The 22,018-nt window shown below is 41.9% G+C and overlaps 1 protein-coding gene across 9 annotated transcripts in view; it reads left to right on the top strand.

The window, feature by feature from the left end:
* Positions 1-22,018, top strand: part of CFAP47 (cilia and flagella associated protein 47) — a 642,607-nt gene that overhangs the window by 51,594 nt on the left and 568,995 nt on the right. For all 9 annotated transcript variants that reach the window (XR_005597947.1, XR_005597948.1, XM_039536653.1 and 6 more), the window contains 6 exons: positions 49-293; positions 1,723-1,853; positions 3,565-3,687; positions 4,570-4,701; positions 16,201-16,278; positions 21,247-21,391. Coding sequence is in view for 7 of the 9 variants with exons in the window: in XM_039536653.1 (XP_039392587.1) it covers positions 49-293; positions 1,723-1,853; positions 3,565-3,687; positions 4,570-4,701; positions 16,201-16,278; positions 21,247-21,391 (854 nt within the window). In the remaining 2 variants the exon portion in view is untranslated. The remainder of the gene's footprint in view (positions 1-48; positions 294-1,722; positions 1,854-3,564; positions 3,688-4,569; positions 4,702-16,200; positions 16,279-21,246; positions 21,392-22,018) is intronic.

The raw sequence follows: 22,018 nt of genomic DNA, 5'->3' as shown, positions 1-22,018 counted from the left end.
TTTTACTATACATAAAATGTATTGGATCCTACGTTTTCTATATTACAGGTCTTTCACTTACACAGTAAACAACAAACATACTGGGCATGTGCTGGTAGTTGCAAAAGCAGTGCCAGTTGCCCTTGAGCTATCTGCAAGGGAGCTGATTCTAAATCCAACCCCTGGTCTCCTTGCGGAAACAAGCTTTAGAACAACAGTCAGATTATGCAATCGCAGAAACTATCTTGCTGAATTCAGTTGGAAACCTATAATCACAGATAAAGGAATAGCATTTTCTATACGGCCAGCCAAAGGTATAGTATGTTTTGAAAGCCGTTTTAAGCAACATGCAAACAAATGCATGCACACCACATTTTACTCTTAAAAGATGGCTGACATCAAATGTAAATGTTTATTTGACACAGTAAAGTGTTATTTTTAAGGTTTGCATTAATACTATTGGAAGTCAGAACTATGATCAGACCACAAAGGCCATAAAAGCAAGTAAAATTCTGAATTTTGGTGCCCAGGCTAATTTGCTTATATAAGTTCTGGAAATGCACCACAGCCCCATCTTGCTATTTCTGTGCCACAGTAAACAGCTCTTCACAGCAGCTCTGCTCTGAGCTCAAGAGTTTAAGCTGCTGACCACGAGAGTGGAATGAGGCAACTATGTAATAGTACACAGCAATACTATGCAACCATTTAGGATAGGAAATGATAAAGAAAATCATATACCGTACATCAAAACTGCTAAGAAATTTAGGTAGACAGAATATAATACCACAAAATTTAAAATCTGGCCAAAACATGAAGGTTAGCCCACTTTTACTTTTGTATAAAGTGCCATTGGATTAATAATTATTACATGTGCTCAGGACCTTAATTTTTCATCTAATTTAAAGATGAAGCCTCCGATAGCAGTGTATTCTTTAAAACAGAGTTGGAGTTCAGTAATGAAAGGATCCAATTTACACTGAGGCGCAGACCTTCAGATCCACTGAGGCCCAGTTAGGCACCTAACTAACTCCAGTTGATTTCCCATTCAAATCAAGGGAGTTAGGTGTGCTAAATATCTTTGGCCTCCAACCAAATTAGCTGGTTTAGGCTAACTTTGTTTTAAACATTGCTTCGCTCGACAGAGAACTTGGAATGCCTCAGCATCTGGGAAGTAAGGCAAAGAGATTTTTTTCTTTTTTTAATTTAAGGTGTGAATGAGTTCTGAGAATGTTGAAATGTTGTTTTATTCTCAGTTGTTATCAACAAATCCAGGTTCACCTATACGCACTCATTTTTGTAATATTTAAGATTGAGTTAGAACTCTAAAGCTGTGGGTGTAGAGCCGTGCACGGTTACAAAATTTATATCTGTGGATATAAAGTGGATATAAATTTGGGAATTGGAAAAATAATTTCCAAATAAAAACAATAATTTGGGGATGGATTTACATCACTTTTGGTGATCTATTTTTTTTAAATACCCTCTTTTTTAAATAGCACAGGAGTGTGATTTACATGCTCAAAGACTGATAAATTGTGGATACATTCGGTTGAAGTATATTGATAAACTGGGTTATGCAGTTATGAGAACTTTGAAGCAAGGTTTAATTTAAACTAAGTATATTGCTCAGCACCTTTGTAAATCAGGCCAGATGTCTCTAGTAATGTGAACCGGTCACATACAGTAAGCTTGAAAATTTTTCCAGAATTGTGAATATTTACATATTTATACAAATTTATCTAGGTATTGTAGAAGCATACAAAGACCTGGAGTGTGAAGTGGTTTGGCATCCAGGTTTCTGCTCTCCAGAAACAGGAGAATTCAACCTGTGTGTACATCAGGGAAACACACTTAAGCTAAAATGCCTTGCAAAGGTAATATTTAACCCAAATGGTTTTGCACATTTTTGGTTTTTAATCAACATTTTCTTGATTTTAAATTTATTTTAACCTCACATGTTCTGTATCTTATACATTGATCAAAAGAGTAGAAATTCTGTGGCTCATTCTTCCACAGCACAGACCAAGGTTCCTGCTCCTCCCTGGTTCTGAAACCTAATCACAGTTCACAATTTTCCTAGAAACATAGTTCAGGGAAAGGCAAGGAAAGGTCTGTTGTACCTAAAGACATCAGATCGTGTATCTGGGAGGTTTACAGAACTGCTAGTAATCTTTGCTGAATTAGAAGTGGTGGCCGCTCCAGAAGGACAGTCTGCTTCCTGGGTCAATAAAGGGTCTATGAAAAATCTAATTCCGATGAAATCTGCGCTACTGGGTGAATTTTTAGAGGTAGTTTGATGGTGCCTTCACCAGTAGAACTCTTAGATTCATGCTCCAATGAGAGATTCTTTCTCTAAGAATGATAGCCAATAAGACACATCCTCCCATTACATTTCCCCCAGGCTCTCTTTTTCTTAGTCAGCTTGGAATGTCTTTTTCCTGCCACTGTTTGGGTAGATGAATTGGTACAGCTTGTTACAACATGGTCTGTGCTATAGCCTGGGCCCCAAGCAAAAAAAACAACAACAAAACCTCCGAGAGCGCCTGGAACGCCACCCCTGAAATTGTGCCGCCCCAAACACGTGCTTGGTTTGCTGGTGCCTAGAGCTGGTCCTTGCTGTAGCATACTAAGGCCTAGAAAAACAATTCTTATCCCACTTACCTGCTGATTTCTTCTACACAGCAACTGACACCTGCAGTTGCCTATGCCAGCCAATTCGGACTTGCAGAGCTCAGGCTCCGGGACTGTTTCATTGCTATGTAGTTGTCTGGGCTCACTCTGGAGCCCAGGCTCCACGATCTTGTGAGGTGGGAGGGTCCCAGGGCTCAGGCTCCAGCCTGGGCCCAGAAGTCTACACAGCAATGAAATAGCTCTGCAGTCCGAGCCCTGTGAGCCTGAGTCAGCTGGCACAGGCCAGCTGAGGGTTTTTCTTTGCTGTGTAGACATACCCTAAGATGTTTCATCAGTATAGCACAGATACCTACCACTTCACTTTCCAGACGAGGAGGTACCATAGGTTTACAGATTTCTGTCAGATCAGAGATCAACCTACAGAAACAGAGGAGCTGTGGTGGAAGGTATCCAGGACTGTGATTAGATTGTGTCATCTTGCCTGTCAAACAAAGAGAGGAGAAGGAATGCATGACCTGTGTTGTTTGTGACGAAGCTACTAAAAAAAACAATTTAGCGGGTAAGTGGGGTCATAATTTATTTTTGTTCACACATTTATCTGTGCACTGCATTAAAAATTACTCATAATATCAGCTTTTGCAAAAACTTCATACCTGAATTTGATAGCCATGCGAAACTTAAACAGAAGTACAGTAATACAGCAAAAGTATTTATTTTCAAAGGGAAATAAAACACATTTTGTTACTTTGATAGAGGTTTACTTTTTGATCTAGGTGGTTTGGCAAAAAGTAGAGAGATGTTGGTTCCCCTTTATATTCTACTTCACTGTTTAATTTATGCATCTCCACAATTGTCTGGCTTATTGTGAAAACAAAAGAAAATTAAGCTATGTTGAATTATTTATTTACACTCAGTGATATGTTATGTTTGCTTTCTTCCTTTCATTGTTGTTAGCTTGGACCCACCAGTATTCAGTTTATGGAACAAAGGATACCTTTCAATCATGCTCCTCTAGGATTAACTACTTGCAAGACCGCCATTCTTCAAAACACAGGACATAATCATGCATACTTCCAGGTGAACTGAATTATGCTGATGTACAGTTTTTTGTTTTTGTTTTTTGTTTTTCCTTGTTTTGGAGAGTTTTTCATATCTTATTAGAGTTTGTGTTCTCAGTTATTAGATGTGTTCTCTGTGGTATACTAATTTCCCCCCCCCTTTAGGTAGTTTTAATTTTTATTGTACAAAATATAGTTATCCTCTTTAGAATCCTACCCTCTTTAGGGGTTAATGGGACTACTTGACCTAGTTTCTCTTCCTTGTGCAATTTTTTTAGCTTGCTTTCGTTAATAGTGCTGTCTGTATTGGCCAAGGCCCTCCTGACCACATTGGAGTGTAGGATAATATGCTTGTTATTGCAACACTGTGTTTATTAAAAATAAGAAAAATTCTTAGGCTTACGTGGCCTCTGAGAAGTTAAGCAGAAATGATTAGATAGATAAACTTCCCTTTGCAGGAGTCTTATCCACATTTCTACTGTGAATAACTTGCAGATAATTTTCACTCAGCTTGTATCTACCATTAGAGAAGATGCTGTATTGGATCTTTTTGGAGTTGTACTAAATCATAATTTTATAATGTTCAGGAGTGCTCATAAAGAACAAAATCAAGGCCCAAATTTTCAAAGTTGGGTTGCAAAAGTTAGCTGCACAATAAGACCTGGCAGATGTTCCAAACTTCTGAAAATCAGATCATTTATTTAGGTGCCTACATATGTATTGAGGTGCCTAACTGAAAATTTTGTCCTAAACTTTTAGGCCCAGGTTAGTCTCATAGAGTCCGATGGTTACATTAATTAAATTGTAAACTCTTCCAGACAAGAAATGTCTTTCCCAAATTCTGTAAAAGCATACATTTACAGCACTATCAATGTTTTATAATGATTATTTGTATTTGAAGGTTCTTGATTTGAACCCCCTGCCTGGAATGACTATTACTCCTTCTCAGGGGGTAGTACCTGTTGGAGGCCACGCTGATCTCAAAATCGACTTCACCCCCAATGCAGTAATGAAATTTGATACCAGAGTGGAGGTATTTAAAATATCTGAACATTTGTGTATTATCTCGTTAAGTGGGTGTGTACATGCATGCCTATCTATTAATCTTGCTCTCCATTAATCCAATCCAACATAATCAGAGGGGTAGCCGTGTTAGTCTGTATCCACAAAAACAATGAGGAGTCCGGTGGCAACTTAAAGACTAACAGATTTATTTGGGCATAAGCTTTCGTTGGTAAAAAACCCACTCCATGCATCTGACGAAGTGAGTTTTTTGTTTTTTTAACCATGAAAGCTTATGCCCAAATAAATAGTCTTTAAGGTGCCACCAGACTCCTCATTTGTTTTTATCCAACATGCATTTTTTTTCCTAAAAATGTTGATGATTGGTACTGCAGTTTTTCAAAATGAATATCTGTTTGTATATTTTTTCTTAAAGCAATTTTTAAACATTATCTTATTGTTTTGTGTTCAAAAAAGTATACTGTATTTGAGGTGATGAGTTTGTTATGTATCAGAGGGGTAGCTGTGTTAATCTGGCTCTGTAAAAAGTGACAGAGTCCTGTGGCACCTTATAGACCAGGGGTCGGCAACCTTTCAGAAGTGGTGTGCCGAGTCTTCATTTATTCACTCTAATTTAAGGTTTCGCGTGCCAGTAATACGTTTTAATGTTTTTAGACGGTCGATTTCTAGAAGTCTATAATATATAACTAAACTATTGTTGTATGTAAAGCAAATAAGGTTTTTAAAATGTTTAAGAAGCTTCATTTAAAATTAAATTAAAATGCAGAGCCCCCAGACCAGTGGCCAGGACTCGGGCAGTGTGAGTGCCACTGAAAATCAGCTCACGTGCCGCAGGGTTGCCTACCCCTGTTATAGACTAACAGACATATTGGAGCATAAGCTTTTGTGGGTGAATACCCACTTCGTCAGACGCATGTGGTGGAAATTTCCAGAGGAAAGTATAAATATGTAGGCAAGAATCAGTCTAGAGATAATGAGGGAGGATGAGGCCCTCTTCTAGCAGTTGAGGTGTGAACACCAAGGGAGGAGAAACTGCTTTTGTAGTTGGCTAGCCATTCACAGTCTGTTTAATCCTGAGCTGATGGTGTCTACAGCCAAGCACTCAGGTATAACCACATTTGCTCCAACCCCTCAGACAGAGACCAACACCTACAAGATCTTCACCAAGCATTCTCAAAACTACAATACCCACATGAGGAAATAAGGAAACAAGTCAACAGAGCCAGACATGTACCCAGAAGCCTCCTGCTGCAAGACAAGCCCAAGAAAGAAACCAACAGAACTCCCCTGGCCATCACTTACAGTCCTTGCATCATCCAATGCATCATCAGTGATCAACAACCCATCCTGGACAACAATCCCTCGCTTTCACAGGCCTTGGGAGGCAGACCAGTCCTCACCCACAGACAACCCGCTAACCTTAAGCATATTCTCACCAGCAACCACACACCGCACCATAGTAACTCTAACTCTGGAACCAATCCATGCAACAAACCTCAATGCCAACTCTGCACACATATTGACACCAGCGACACCATCACAGGACCTAACCAGATCAGCCACAACATCACCGGTTCATTTACCTGCACGTCCACCAATGTAATATACGCCATCATGTGCCAGCAATGCCCCTCTACTTTGTACATCGGTCAAACTGGACAATCCCTACGTAAAAGGATAAATAGACACAAGTCAGATATTAGGAATAGCAATATACAAAAACCTGTAGAACACTTCAACCTCTCTGGCCACACAATAGCAGATTTAAGGTAGCCATCCTGCAGCAAAAAAACTTCAAGACCAGACTCCAAAGAGAAATTGCTGAACTTCAGTTCATTTGCAAATTTGACACCATCAGCTCAGGATTAAACAAAGACTGTGAATGGCTAGCCAGCTACAAAAGCAGGTTCTCCTCCCTTGGTGTTCACACCTCAACTGCTAGAAGAGGGCCTCATCCTCCCTGATTGAACTAACTTTGTTATCTCTAGCCTGATTGTTGCCTGCATATTTATACCTGCCTCAGGATATTTCCACCACATGCATCTGACGAAGTGGGTATTCACCCATGAAAGCTTATGCTCCAATATGTCTGTTAGTGTATAAGGTGCCACAGGACTCTTTATCATGAGTTTGTTATGAATACATATGTATGTGAGGAGTGTTCCTTTTTGAAAGTTTTTTGTTGGAATAGAATCAAATGTTTTATCAAAGACAAACCACCCACCATATAAATGAGTTTTTTGAAAGGATTCAAAATAATGGCAATTAGAAGAAAGACTTAAAAGCTTCACATCTGATTGATGATAAATAAATTCATGCTCAAAGGCAATTTATCTTTCCAAAGGGGTGTTTCAAGTTATTGTGTGCCAAGTGATTTTATTTGAAAAACTATTAGAATTTATAGTTTAGCAAAGCAAGAAACAGTAGGCAAATCTTAACAATTGTCTCTCTTAATCCCAGTTCTGGGATGTGACTTCCATTCTTTTTTAATAACATGGTGTTCTCTACCTTTCTGTGCAGGATGCTGTGATTAAAGACAAGAAAAATAATCAGTTATTAATTATTATTTTATTGAAGAAAGAAAAAAAATGAAATAAGTAACCATTGTTTATGGTTTGTTAGTTACAATCTCTTCTGTATTTCTCTCTGTGGAGAGCTTTTAACAGAGATTACATTTTTGATAGTGGATCTACTCTTGGAGGATACCTCACTCCAAAAATTAAACTAAAACAGGAGTCACTAGTATCATAGATAACTAAAACAGTTTATAGGTGGGCAGAAGAATTTAACTGAAGATTCATTATATCATGGATAACCTGAACAGTTTATAAATGAGCAAAGAAGAGTAATCTTAAATCCTATGAAACCAAAGAGTTTAAATCACTTACTTAAAAGAAGCCATTCAAGGAGTTGTCCTGAGATAGGCAATTAATGAATATCAAGAATCTTAAATCTGAATTAAATCCCACTATTTCTCTCTGTTTATCCAGGTGAGTTTGTTTCCTTTCCAGGTATACACAGTCCACCATCTTAAGTTTAACAAGATCTGATTATCCTAGTAATAGGTCATTATTAATATGATCTCTTAGGCCTGGTCTACACTAGGACTTTAATTCGAATTTATCAGCGTTAATTCGAACTAACCGCTCAACCGTCCACACCAGGAAGCCATTTAATTCGAACTAGAGGGCTCTTTAGTTCGAATTTGGTACTCCACCCCGGCAGGTGGAGTAACGCTAAATTCGCACTTGCTAGCTCGAATTAGGCTTGGTGTGGATGCTAATCGAACTTAGCAGCTCCGGGAGCTATCCCACAGTGCACCACTCTGTTGACGCTCTGGACAGCAGTCCAAGCTTGGATTCTCTGGCCAGCCACACAGGAAATGACCCGCGAAAATTTGAATTCATTTTCCTGTCTGGGCGGTTTGAATCTGACGTTCTGGTTGCACATCGGGGCGAGCTCCGCAGCACCTGCAACGATGCAGAGCTCTCCAGCAGAGGAGTCCGGGCAATCCCAGACTAGAAAGAGGTCCCCAGCATGGACTGACCGGGAAGTCCAGGATCTGATCGCTGTGTGGGGCGAGGAGTCTGTGCTCTCGGAGCTGCGCTCCAACAAGCGAACGAAGACCTTCTCGAAGGTCTCTAAAGCCATGAAAGACAAAGGATACAGCCGGGATGCGATGCAGTGCCGCGTGAAAGTGAAGGACCTAAGACAAGGGTATCAAAAAGTCAGAGCGGCAAACGGACGCTCCGGAGCCCAGCCCCAGACATGCCGCTTCTACGAGGCACTGCATGCCATTCTAGGTGGGTCTGCCACCAGTGCCCCACCAGTGACGGTGGACTCCGAGGACGGAATAGTGTACCGGGACAGTTCCCCCTCCCTGTTCGCCGATGGGGAAGATGAGGAAGGGTCTTTTGAGGACGGCGCAGGCGACATCGAACCCACTCCCGCTTTCCCTGACAGCCAGGATCTCTTCATCACCCTCACAGAGATCCCCTACCAACCGTCCCCGCCCGTTAACCCGGACTCGGAATCAGGGGAAGGATCAGGCGGTAAGTGCTACAAACAGGGAAACATTTATTTTTTTAAGAAACAGGGATATATATAAAAAATAGAAATACTATATAAAAATTTTTAAATATGAAACTATACAAACAGCAGGTCTACACAGATAGGAATGGAGCAATAGTCCTCTGGGGACAGTTCAAAAAAGCTCTCAGAGAGCAGCTGGAAAAGCCTCAGCAAGAGGTTTCTTGGGAGAGGTGCTTTATTGGGTGCTCCGTTGAAGCACACTCTTCCGCGCCAGGCCATCCTCAGGTACAGGGGGACCATCGCCTCTACGAGCATGGCAGCGTATGGTCCTGGTCTGTGCAGGGCTTCTGTTAGCATCCGCTCTCTGTGTGCGCCTGACACGCCTCAGGGTGATGTCGTTGTGGAAGTGCTGCATCTAATTAGTGGAATTAGTATACTGTTACTATTGTGCATGGTAGACTTTTACTTTGCATAAGAATGACCCTCGCTTAACAGAGTTTTACTTTGCATAAGAATGACCCTCGCTTAACAGAGTTTTACTTTGCATAAGAATGACCCTCGCTTAACAGCCACGTGTTGCAGGCCACAGAGGAAAAGCATACAGGGGTCTTTCCCGTTCACTGGCGGGAGGTGCCGCATAACGCTCATCTTTTCTGCTTTGCACATTGCCTCCAGCAGGAGAGCACAGCTAAGCACTAACTGATAAGCACTCTGTACTGTAAGGCTTACCAGGACTTTGTGCAAGAGGGATGCAGCTGTCTCTCCTCGCTTGTGCGCTATCCAGTGCAATCGCGCCGCCAATGAGAGCGTATTCCGAAATCTCGGACTAGTTCCGAGATCTCCTGAGACTTGGTTCCCTGTTTGGTCTTCTTAACTGAAACTGACTAGACTGTGTTTACTGTTGGCAAACATGTATTTGTTCAAGGAAATCACCTACTTTTCGCATCACACAGCTTCGCTCCTTCCCGGACTGCCCCGCCATCCCCTGCAGAGGCTGGCTCAGATTAGACGCCGAAAGAAAAGACAAGGGACGACATGTTCCAGGAACTGATGGCCAGCTCCAGAGCGGAGGCGGCAGAGCAGAGACAGTCGAGGGAGAGCCTGTGTCAGCAGCATCGCACACACATGGAACGGGAGGATAGGTGGCGGCAGGAAGACCAGCAGGCGACTCAAACGCTGCTTGGTCTAATGAGGGAGCAAACGGAGACGCTCCGGCGCCTTGTAGATGTTCTGCAAGACCGCAGTCAGGAGGAGAGAGCCCCCCTGCAGTGCATCTGCAACCGCCCTCCAACGCCAAGAAGTCCTGTCCCCCCCTCACCCAAAGTGACAAGACGGAGGGGCGGTAGGGGCCGTGAGAACTGTCCCTGCACCGCAGCACACCGATAATGTTCGAGACAACTGTCGCGCTGTAAATTTGTACAAGCTCTTTCCTTAAAGCATCAACCAGTCCCAACTCCAAGTTCAACCCCCCCACTGTGTACTACATTATTAAAAGCGGTTTTGTGTTACTGACTGTTTCCGTCACGTTTCTGGTGTCAGAAGACTTTCTGTTGTTCTGGGGGGGGGTTGTAATTTCACTGCATAGCCCACAGTGCCATGCTACAGACTTGGCTGCAGGGTCAACTGCAGGGCACACACAGACTGCAGTCACTAGGCACCAGGGACAGTCTGTGTGGTGTATGCTGCCCCGGGTCTTTCCTTGATGTGTATGCTTGTGCAGGGTCCTGGTGCCTGACATCCCAGAATGTAAAGGCAGGCTTCCCTTCACATGCACTTGGACCGTAGTCACGATCCTCCCCGGTGCCCTGAGCCCCAAAAAGAGACCTCATCCAGGTGCAGATACTCACCCTTCCCCCACACCCCTCACCCCTTCCAACGCCCAAACCCACAGCCGTCATGTTAACCCCTATCCAAAGACGGCACCCCTCGCCCCTTCCTGCAAACCCACCCATCAGTGCACACCTTAACCAGCACAGAATGCTTCCATGTTTCAACGAAGAAAGAGAAATGCAAAGTCAACGAAAGATTTATTATTAATTACTAAAACATGTCCTTAGTTTTAAAACGTCCTTCGGAAGTGGGGGAAACTTGGTTTATGATCAGGCTCTCTTAAAATCAAGTGGACAGTCACAGGTTACCCTGCTCTGCGAGGAAACTCGCTTTCAAAGCCTCCCTGATGCATATCACTTCCCGCTGGGATATTCTCTCAGCACGGGTGTCTGGCTGATCGTAAACAGCAGCCAGGCGATTTGCCTCAACCTCCCAAGCGGCCAAAAAGGTCTCGCCCTTGCTCTCACAGAGATTGTGGAGCACACAGCAAGCAGCAATAACTACGGGGATATTCTTTTCGCTGATGTCCGAGCGAGTCAGTAAGGTCCGCCATCTCCCCTTGAGACGTCCGAAAGCACACTCCACCACCATTCTGCACTTGCTCAGCCGGTAGTTGAAGAGTTCCTTTTCACTGTCCAAGGCGCCTGTATAGGGCTTCATGAGCCAGGGCATTAGCGGGTAGGCCGGGTCCCCGAGGATCACTGTAGGCATCTGCACATCCCCAACCGTTATTTTGTGGTCCGGGAAGAAAGTGCCTGCCTGGAGGCGTCTAAACAGAGCAGAGTTCCTGAACACACGCGCGTCATGAACCTTGCCCGCCCACCCGACGTTGATGTTGGTAAAACGTCCCCTATGGTCCACCACAGCTTGCAGCACCATTGAAAAGTAGCCCTTTCGGTTAATGTACTCGCTGGCCTGGTGGGCTGGTGCCAGGATAGGGATGTGAGTCCCATCTATAGCCCCACCGCAGTTTGGGAATCCCATCGCGAAGCCATCTATGATGACCTGGACATTTCCGAGAGTCACTACCTTTGAGAGCAGTTGCTCAACGATTGCGTGGGCTACTTGAATGACAGCAATCCCCACGGTAGATTTGCCCACGCCAAAGTGGTTCGCTACTGACCGGTAGCTGTCTGGCGTGGCAAGTTTCCAGAGGGCTATGGCCACTCGCTTCTGCACACTCAGGGCTGCTCGCATCCTTGTGTCCTGGCGCTTCAGGGCAGGGGACAGCAAGTCACACAGTTCAAGGAAAGTGCCCTTACGCATCCTGAAGTTTCGCAGCCACTCTGTGTCATCCCAGACCTGCAGCACTATGCGGTCCCACCAGTCTGTGCTTGTTTCCCGGGCCCAGAATCGCCGTTCCACACCATGAACTTGACCCATTGCCACCATGATCTCCACTGCCCGGCGTACCCTGCTTTCTGAGAGGTCTGCGCCACTCTCCTCACCGTGCTGCCGGAGCCTCCTCGCCCGGTTTCTCAGCATCTGACTGTGGAAGAGGTGGACGATAACGTGCGAGGAGTTGACAACGGCCATAAGTGCAGCGATGATCGCAGCGGGCTCCATGCTCGCAGTGCTGTGGCGTCCGCGCTGTAACCGACCAGACAAGGGCGCGAACAGATTTCCCGCCGGCGCTTTCAAGGAAGACAGGGAGGGCGGGATTGACGGTTCAATGACGACACATTTTTCCCCCCAGCATGCATTGGGGGGAAATCCCACAATTCCAATGGGCAGCGGGGAGTGCAGGAACTGTGGGATAGCTTCCCACAGTGCACCGCTTCCAAAGTCGAAGCTGGCCCCGTGAATGTGGACTCAGAAGTTCGAATTTGTGTATTTAGTATGGATACACAAATTCGACTTATTAAGGTCGAATCCACAAATTCGACTTAAGTAGATTCGAAATAGTCCTGTAGTGTAGACAAGCCCTTAGTATCTTAAGTTGCAATAGTATTTCAATATTTCATAAAATCATTACGAGAACAATTTAAATATAATTCCTTGGCAGTGCTTTGGCAAGTTTCATGTCACCCATGATGCTGATGAACTCATGCTGAACTGAAAGGCTGCTGCTTCTTGATGCTGCTTCATGTTCCTTTCTGTTCACTGAATGTTACTGTTGTTAGTTGCTTGTTCCTGTAGATGAACAGGATAAGCAGTGGTGAGTGCTGCAAAGATGAAGGACGGGAGAAGATTTTGAACTGCGCAATCAGCAGCACAGAGTGTCTATAGTCTTTCCTTCCATAACCTTACTGGAGGAGGAAGGATTCATAATATCAACTGTTGTGGCCCTTTCATTGGCTCAACACCTTAATTGGATTGCCTTGTTTGCAGTTTCAGCTGTACATATGCAATGTGTTACTACATAGACAATAGGGTTCTAATTTTTCCTCAACTTGGTGGTTATACCACCTTTACCTTTGTGGCAGGAAATTATCATAACTTGAAAGTTAGGCCTGGTCTATTGTACCCAGCTAGGTCAATGTAAGGCAGCTTACGTTGATCTAATTGTCAGGGTATGCACTGTGGCCTTGTCACGCCAATGTAAGTGATCTACTACACTGACATCGTAACTCCTCCTCCACGAGGGACATAGGGCTTATGTCGGTGTAGTTAGGGCCACAGTGTCTATGTAGACACTGCATTCCTTACATCAGCTGTTGGCTATCTTGTCAATTTCATGGCTGGAGCCATGAAATTGAGAAGAAAGTCAGGCAGCTAGAGCCCGTCTGTCCCCAGCTTCCCACACCCAGCCGGGCTGCTGCCCGGAGGCTCCCCGGTCAGGGAGCTGAGAAGCCCTGGTGGCTGCTCCCAGCTGGGAGCAGGGAGCCGAGAGCCCAGTGGAGTTGGGGGGCAGCTGGGCTTCTGGAGAGGAACTCCACGGATCTGAGAGCCCTGGCTCTCAGCTCTCCACAGTGACTCTGTTCAGTTGGTGGAAGCGCTCCTGGTGAGGACGCTTACCGCCAACTGTAGGAGGGTAGTGTGGAGGTCAGCCACCGCAGTAATTACTGCAGTGTCTTTAAGTCAACCTAACATAGGTCAACTTAGGGCTCTAGTGTAGACATGTCCTTACAGTTTTAATTCTTTTGACTTAGTCCATTTTCTGATATTTCCCTTCAGTGCTGTCCAGGTTTCATAGGAGATGAAATTTTGTTTTAAATGAATCTAAAAAACCTTATATTGTATATAGTCTTTCAGTTCTCAACGTAATCTTTTTAACCTTAATTCTTAAAGACAGTGACTTTAAATTTAAATACCCATCCGAGAAGGCATTGTCTCTTCTTAGCAGGCTTTGGAGAGGTACATCATGTCTCTCTGAGTTTAGTAAATAAATTGTTTAAGCATAGCTAGATAACTAATTTTCTTATCAATATTTTTATACTCGTGTTACATTCTATTAGTAACTAGATATAGCATCAAATGACCTTGCTGTATTTGTACATAAAACATCTCCTATTCTCATTACAATGACATTAGGAAGTTATTATGAGGCTTGCATTTAGATGCAAATTAACATCACAAAAGAAACTTATTGACACATTTAAGGAACAAAGGGTTTTCATCTTTAAGCAGCAATATGAATTCAGAAGTTAGAAAAGGCCTTGTACAAATCATTTCCCAACCATAATTATCCTCCTTTACATCTGAGGAATGAAGACTTTAGCTTACCTCCTAAAAGAAAATATATTTAATATTTCTGTAGTTCTTTGAGGGTTTTAAAACATAGGCATTGTCTTTGAAAAGGGAAGGGGGAAAGACCCACTTTCTTGGCTTTGAGAATACAATGCATCCCTAAATATTCTTATAAAATCTGTTGCTCGAGATTAAATTAATCTCGGTGACAGATTCTGCCTCATACTAGAGGGATGTGCTTTGGACTTTGATCAGACAATCTTGCTGGTATTCTGGCCATTTTGACCCAATGGTTCTTAGGTTTAAGATCTGCCATTTGCAGTACATTTAAAACTTGCACTTAATAGCATCTATTATATTTTATATAAAAGCATAATAACCAATACTTATCTACATCTTTAAAAACAGTGCATACAGCATGATAGTCTAGAAAGTTAAAATGGAAATAGACATGCTAGAAGTTGCATTTCAAAGTCTGTATGAACCACTGAGTCAATAAACCTCTAAATGTATTATCTTCCTTTGACATTTTGGGAGCCTGTCACTATTTGAATTGACCTTTCTTAGGCATCTCTTTAGCATTAACATTTCATATAATTAATCAACTGAAAACATAAAACTGTTATTTCTGTAAGCATTGTGTGTTTTTTAAAAACATTGTTCATATTTCTTAAATTCAGTAAAGGCACAGGCAAGTTTGTATTGAACCAACAGAAGAATAAATTATAATAAATTTATTAATAATCAGTTTTGCATCAATATTGAGGTCTACCACTTAGAGTGATCATTTGGTTTGATTGTAATTATTTTAATGGTTTAGGTGAATAAACTCTTTTTAATAAAGAGACTGATAAAGGATATGTTTTAGGATAGAAACTTTCAGTCAGTAAATTAGTTTGCTCCATTTCATTTAGTACAAAAAATAGTTGCTTGGGCTACATGTGTGGCCTGGAAATAGTACTTTATATTTCAAGGCTCTATTCTCCAAGCACAGGGTACAAGTAAGTCACACAGAAAACAGTGGAAGTGGTTTGTATTCTGTGGTGGGAGAATGGAGCACTGGGCTCAGTTCTTACATCTACTCTTATGTTCTCTAGAGTGATAGGGCTTAGACTACTGAAGAGTGTTTAGATTAGTTGTCTCTTTTTTTGGTATGCATCGCAAGGAAACTGAGTTCTGAAAGTGCTTCATTATAAAGGTTGATTTTGAGATTAGGGATCCAACAAATACCTGATCTGGATTTGATTTGTACAGGAGTCTGATAAGTTTGCTGGATTCATCTTGCATTAAGAAAAAAATTCAGATAATTTTTAATGGATGCTGTCATGTGCCCAGACCTGGCCACACCTTCTGATCCCACTACTGTTTTCTCCACTTGCTGTTGTACCCTAACACCATACTACTAAACCCAACATCCACCCACTCCCTTCCACTTCTGCTACTTCCTGAGGTAGCTGCAGCACTTCTCCTGACCTAGCTGTAATACCTGTTTCTTTCCATTGTGGCTTGTCTCAAGAAACCTGCCTACCGGTTCCTGCTCTCACTGGACAGATTTCCTCCACTCAGCTCCTGCCTGCCATAGAAAACAGCTGTGTACTCCCTCCTGTATTGCTATCTCTCCTGGCTGCAAAGAGCTGCTCTTTCCTTCAGTTCGGTTCCCTCCTTCAGTAGTGGCTATCATTATCCTGCTTGGTATCCAACAGAGCTGCTACTTTTACCCAGTGATTCTATAACACACTGGAATCATTGCATGTGTATATTATAGAAACCAATACAGCATTTTTAGACTTCATTATAATATTTTCATAGCAAAATAACTTTAGAATGTGGGGCGGTTCTTTTCATGGGAACCTATGCAGTAGAAATCCATGGCTGTGTCTTTCTGTTGTCTATTATTTAAAGCTGTCTTATTTAAAATTGTCAGTTACTATACAGTACATAATATAATGGAACAGTTGTGATGGCAAAGTAATGTAATAATTACAATGTCGACAATTTTACTTTTTCTTTCAACTAGGTAGCAGTCCGCCATGGAAAAGTATTGGAATTTAGGATTGGTGGATCTGTAGAGGCCCCTGAAATAGGCATTAGTGCAGTAAGTATGAGGTATATTTTATTACACTAATTATTAGTTCTAGGTAAGATTTGTAGTTTTATTTAATTATTACTTTTGTAGTCAGGTGTCAGAATTTTCCTTCCTTAGTTCAGTTTATTTTTTCAGTTTATTTTTCTATAAATCATTTCATGCAAAGGGACTGAGGTGAATATGAAGAGAGATTAAAAATTAAATATACCTGTGGCAGCTGAGGGATTTAACTGTCTAAATGCATAGTATGTAAAGGTTATATATATATATACAGTAGAGCAGTTTTTAAACTAGGAGATGGGGGAAAGCCGACTGCTGCAGAGAAGCGTGTGGATCGGACACAGACTTCTCTTAGGGGAGAGTCTGATGATAGAGAATCTCCAGGTTATAGTCAGGAGCAGAGGAATGAGAAGTATAATGTAAGGGCTGGATCAGATGATAAACAGTCACATAAAAAAGAATCTGGCACATCAGAAAAAGGCAGGCTAATAAACAGGGACAAGTTTTTAAAGTGCTTGTACACAAATGCCAGAAGTCTAAATAATAAGATGGGTGAACTAGAGTGCCTTGTGATAAAGGAGGATATAGATATAATAGGCATCACAGAAACCTGGTGGACTGAGAGCAATCAATGGGACACAATCATTCCGGGGTACAAAATATATTGGAAGGACAGAACAGGCTGTGCAGGGGGAGGAGTGGCACTATATGTTAAAGAAAGTGTAGATTCAAATGAAGTAAAAATCTTAAGCGAATCCACAGGTTCCATAGAGTTTCTATGGATAGAAATTTCATGCTCTAGTAAAAATATAACAGTAGGGATCTATTATCGACCACCTGACCAGGACAGTAATAGTGATGATGAAATGCTAAGGGAAATTAGAGAGGCTATCAAAATTAAGAACCCAATAATAGTGGGGGATTTCAATTATCCCCATATTGACTGGGAACATTTCACTTCAGGACGAAATGCAGAGATAAAATTTCTTGATACTTTAAATGACTACTTCATGGAGCAGCTGGTACGGGAACCCACAAGGGGAGAGGCGACTCTAGATTTAATCCTGAGTGGAGCGCAGGAGCTGGTCCAAGAGGTAACTATAGCAGGACCGCTTGGAAATAGTGACCGTAATACAATAGCATTCAACATCCCTATGGTGGGAAGAACATCTCAACTGCCTAACACTGTGGCCTTTAATTTCAAAAGGGGGAACTATACAAAAATGAGGGGGTTAGTTAGACAAAAGTTAAAAGGTACAGTGACTAAAGTGAAATCCCTGCAAGTTGCATGAGCCCTTTTTAAAGACACCATAATAGAGGCCCAACTTCAATGTATACCCCAAATTAAGAAAAACAGTAAAAGAACTAAAAAAGAGCCACCGTGGCTTAACAACCATGTAAAAGAAGCAGTGAGAGATAAAAAGACTTCCTTTAAAAAGTGGAAGTCAAATCCTAGTGAGGCAAATAGAAAGGAGCACAAACACTGCCAACTTAAGTGCAAGAGTGTAATAAGAAAAGCCAAAGAGGAGTTTGAAGAACGGCTAGCCAAAAACTCCAAAGGTAATAACAAAATGTTTTTTAAGTACATCAGAAGCAGGAAGTCTGCTAAACAACCAGTGGGGCCCCTTGACGATGAAAATACAAAAGGAGCGCTTAAAGATGATAAAGTCATTGCGGAGAAACTAAATGGATTCTTTGCTTCAGTCTTCACGGCTGAGGATGTTAGGGAGATTCCCAAACCTGAGCTGGCTTTTGTAGGTGACAAATCTGAGGAACTGTCACAGATTGAAGTATCACTAGAGGAGGTTTTGGAATTAATTGATAAACTCAACATTAACATTAACGGGACCAGATGACATTCACCCAAGAGTTCTGAAAGAACTCAAATGTGAAGTTGCGGAACTATTAACTAAGGTTTGTAACCTGTCCTTTAAATCGGCTTCGGTACCCAATGACTGGAAGTTAGCTAATGTAACGCCAATATTTAAAAAGGGCTCTAGGGTGATCCCGGCAATTACAGACCGGTAAGTCTAACGTCGGTACCGGGCAAATTAGTTGAAACAATAGTAAAGAATAAAATTGTCAGACACATAGAAAAACATAAACTCTTGAGCAATAGTCAACATGGTTTCTGTAAAGGGAAATCGTGTCTTACTAAGCTATTAGAGTTCTTTGAAGGGGTCAACAAACATGTGGACAAGGGGGATCCGGTGGACATAGTGTACTTAGATTTCCAGACAGCCTTTGACAAGGTCCCTCACCAAAGGCTCTTACGTAAATTAAGCTGTCATGGGATAAAAGGAAAGGTCCTTTCATGGATTGAGAACTGGTTAAAGGACAGGGAACAAAGGGTAGGAATTAATGGTAAATTCTCAGAATGGAGAGGGGTAACTAGTGGTGTTCCCCAAGGGTCAGTCCTCGGACCAATCCTATTCAATTTATTCATAAATGATCTGGAGAAAGGGGTAAACAGTGAGGTGGCAAAGTTTGTAGATGATACTAAACTACTCAAGATAGTTAAGACCAAAGCAGATTGTGAGATCTTTTTGAAGTTCTTCACAAAACTAAGTGATTGGGCAACAAAATGGCAAATGAAATTTAATGTGGATAAATGTAAAGTAATGCACATTGGAAAAAATAACCCCAACTATACATACAACATGATGGGGGCTAATTTAGCTACAACGAGTCAGGAAAAAGATCTTGGAGTTATCATGGATAGTTCTCTGAAGAGGTCCACGCAGTGTGCAGAGGCGGTCAAAAAAGCAAACAGGATGTTAGGAATCATTAAAAAGGGGATAGAGAATAAGACTGAGAATATATTATTGCCCTTATATAAATCCATGGTACGCCCACATCTCGAATACTGTGTACAGATGTGGTCTCCTCACCTCAAAAAAGATATTCTAGCACTAGAAAAGGTTCAGAAAAGAGCAACTAAAATGATTAGGGGTTTAGAGAGGGTCCCATACGAGGAAAGATTAAAGAGGCTAGGACTCTTCAGTTTGGAAAAGAGAAGACTAAGGGGGGACATGATAGAGGTATATAAAATCATGAGTGATGTGGAGAAAGTGGATAAGGAAAAGTTATTTACTTATTCCCGTAATACAAGAACTAGGGGTCACCAAATGAAATTAATAGGCAGCAGGTTTAAAACAAATAAAAGGAAGTTCTTCTTCACGCAGCGCACAGTCAACTTGTGGAACTCCTTACCTGAGGAGGTTGTGAAGGCTAGGACTATAACAATGTTTAAAAGGGGACTGGATAAATTCATGGTGGCTAAGTCCATAAATGGCTATTAGCCAGGATGGGTAAGAATGGTGTCCCTAGCCTCTGTTCGTCAGAGGATGGAGATGGATGGCAGGAGAGAGATCACTTGATCATTGCCTGTTAGGTTCACTCCCTCAGGGGCACCTGGCATTGGCCACTGTCGGTAGACAGATACTGGGCTAGATGGACCTTTGGTCTGACCCGGTACGGCCTTTCTTATGTTCTTATGTTCTTATAAAGATGAAGGAAGGAGAAGAGGAGAAATAGAATGAAATTAATTGAAAAACGATAATCAATTTGAAAAATTTCTGTCTAACTTATAAACCTGGAGAGATTTCTCTCCCCCCCCCTTCTCAGAATAATCAAAGTAACAGCAAACAGAAATAAAGAAATTTCTCCAGCAAACACACAATTGCAAATGTAGAAATCAAATTATAAGACTAATTCGCCTTTCTAATACTCGCTATACTGGATAGTAGGAAATACTCCAGGAGAACTTGGAGACATGTCTGGCCTCTCTTAGATCCAAAGAGAGCACACAACTCAAACAAAGAACACAGACAAAGCCTTCCCTCCACAGGGATTTGAAATTATCCTGTCCCTTGATTGGTCCTCTGGTCAGGTGTTCATTAGATTACTGAGCTTGTTAACCCTTTACAGGTAAAAGAGACTTTAACCCTTAACTATCTGTTTATGACAGATAATCAATTTGAAAAATTTCACTAGTGGTACAATCAATGGGATTATAGCAGTGGTTCCTAAACTGTGGTCTTTGGCACCCAGGAAAGACCTAGGGCCAATAAAGGAGCTAGATAGGCAGTTGGTGAACTGAGAGGTCCAGTTAATATAGGATAACTTATGGATCTCTGAACTGCAGTATTTTTAAAGTACTCTCTGTTGTCAGAGCGGTACCGGTGTGGTGCTCTGCTTTCTCCTTGTTGATATCACTCGGCTGCGTGTGTGAGTTCCCTCTGTGTGCTGCCCCAGCTCTGCAGATAGCTGACACAGCAGACCCGACAAGAACCCCCAATGACCACAGAGTCCAGTAAGGTGCAAAATCACGTCGACTAGGTTTATTGCGATCTCGGACACAATTGCAGTTCCCTGTAGGTTTCTTAGCCTAACTCAGGGCATACTACGAGAAAGTGCCTCTTGGCAAGGACCCGGCTTAGTGGCGGGACTTTCCACTCCCCCTACGGCCGGACAAAGACTCCACCCCAGGGATGCATTCTTATACACAGATACAAACCAGTTACACATCACTCCTGACGTATGAGGTACAACCCCTCCACGTAGCACAGTACAACCCCTCTACGTAGTAAGGTGCCGCCTTTCACCTTGTACATGTTGGTTCGATCAAAACAACTCTATCCATCATATTACCCTTTTGCCCCTGTCATTGGGATGGGCCAGCCTGTTCTTTATTATCTGTGTGGAATGTATAAGTATGTGAATGTTCAGTACCTTTTAGGTATGTATCAGCCCTTTCCTTGCCAGCTCCTGTGAGCAGGGCCTGCCTCTGGCTCAAAGCTTCACTTTGCTTTAGCAAAGTCTTGATCATTACTTTAGTTCAGGCCTCAGGCCTCATACTGGGCCTCTGATACCAAGGTTTATATCTTAGGGCCTCCTCTTACTACACTCTCCAGCTATACATATGACCTTTATAACACTCTCTTACATTTGTTTGTTTGTTCTTAAACTTAACAGGAATCCTTTAACTTCCATGGTGTTTATGCTGGTTCCACCCAAGGAATTCCCTTTTTGCTTCAGAACAAAGGAGTAGCACGTGCAAGGGTGGAGTTTGATTTATCCAAATATAAAGACTTTACACTGAACTTCAAAGACCAGTCAGGTACTTTCTTTTGTTATTTCAGAATTGTAATTAATAGAAAAATACGATAGCAGTAAAAGAAATCCAAGCTGAAGTTCTTCTCGTATAAAAATCTTACTGATTCACTGTTGTATAGAAAGTTTTTAAAGGCATTGTGTAAAGTAGTTGCTATTTCTTAGCTTTTAATATAATTAAGAGCTTATACTAGTCCTGTAAAATGACATTAGTTTTACCTTGCTTGGACTACTTTTTCTATACAAGACAAGTGTTCTACAGAAATGATACAAATGTTTTGGAGATAATGCTAGAGAAGTGTCAAAAATCTAAGTTTTCTTTAATAAACCAAGTTATTTTTTTAACAAGCATAAAATAAGGTTACATTATAGTCCTGTTCTTGATTCCCTCTTTATGTGAAGGTGGATTTCTAGCATCATGCTAACTTTTCAACCTTATACCTATCCAGTTGAGGTTTTTCCTCACAAAATGAACAATTAACTATCTGAGTTTGTACTTGGCTTAAATTAAAGATTTTAGAAATATCCCACAACTGTGTTTTAATACTAATTCCTACAGTAATATTGTCATGAAAGAGACTGTGTTTTACTTTTAGTGGGTGTCTGTTGAACCTGTCTCGGCTGTGAGATGGCT

The sequence above is a fragment of the Mauremys reevesii genome, linkage group 1, assembly GCF_016161935.1.
Source record: "Mauremys reevesii isolate NIE-2019 linkage group 1, ASM1616193v1, whole genome shotgun sequence".
Taxonomy (NCBI): Eukaryota; Metazoa; Chordata; order Testudines; family Geoemydidae; genus Mauremys; species Mauremys reevesii.
The sequence above is the reverse complement of the archived record's forward strand: the minus strand, read 5'-3'. Positions and strand labels throughout refer to the sequence as shown.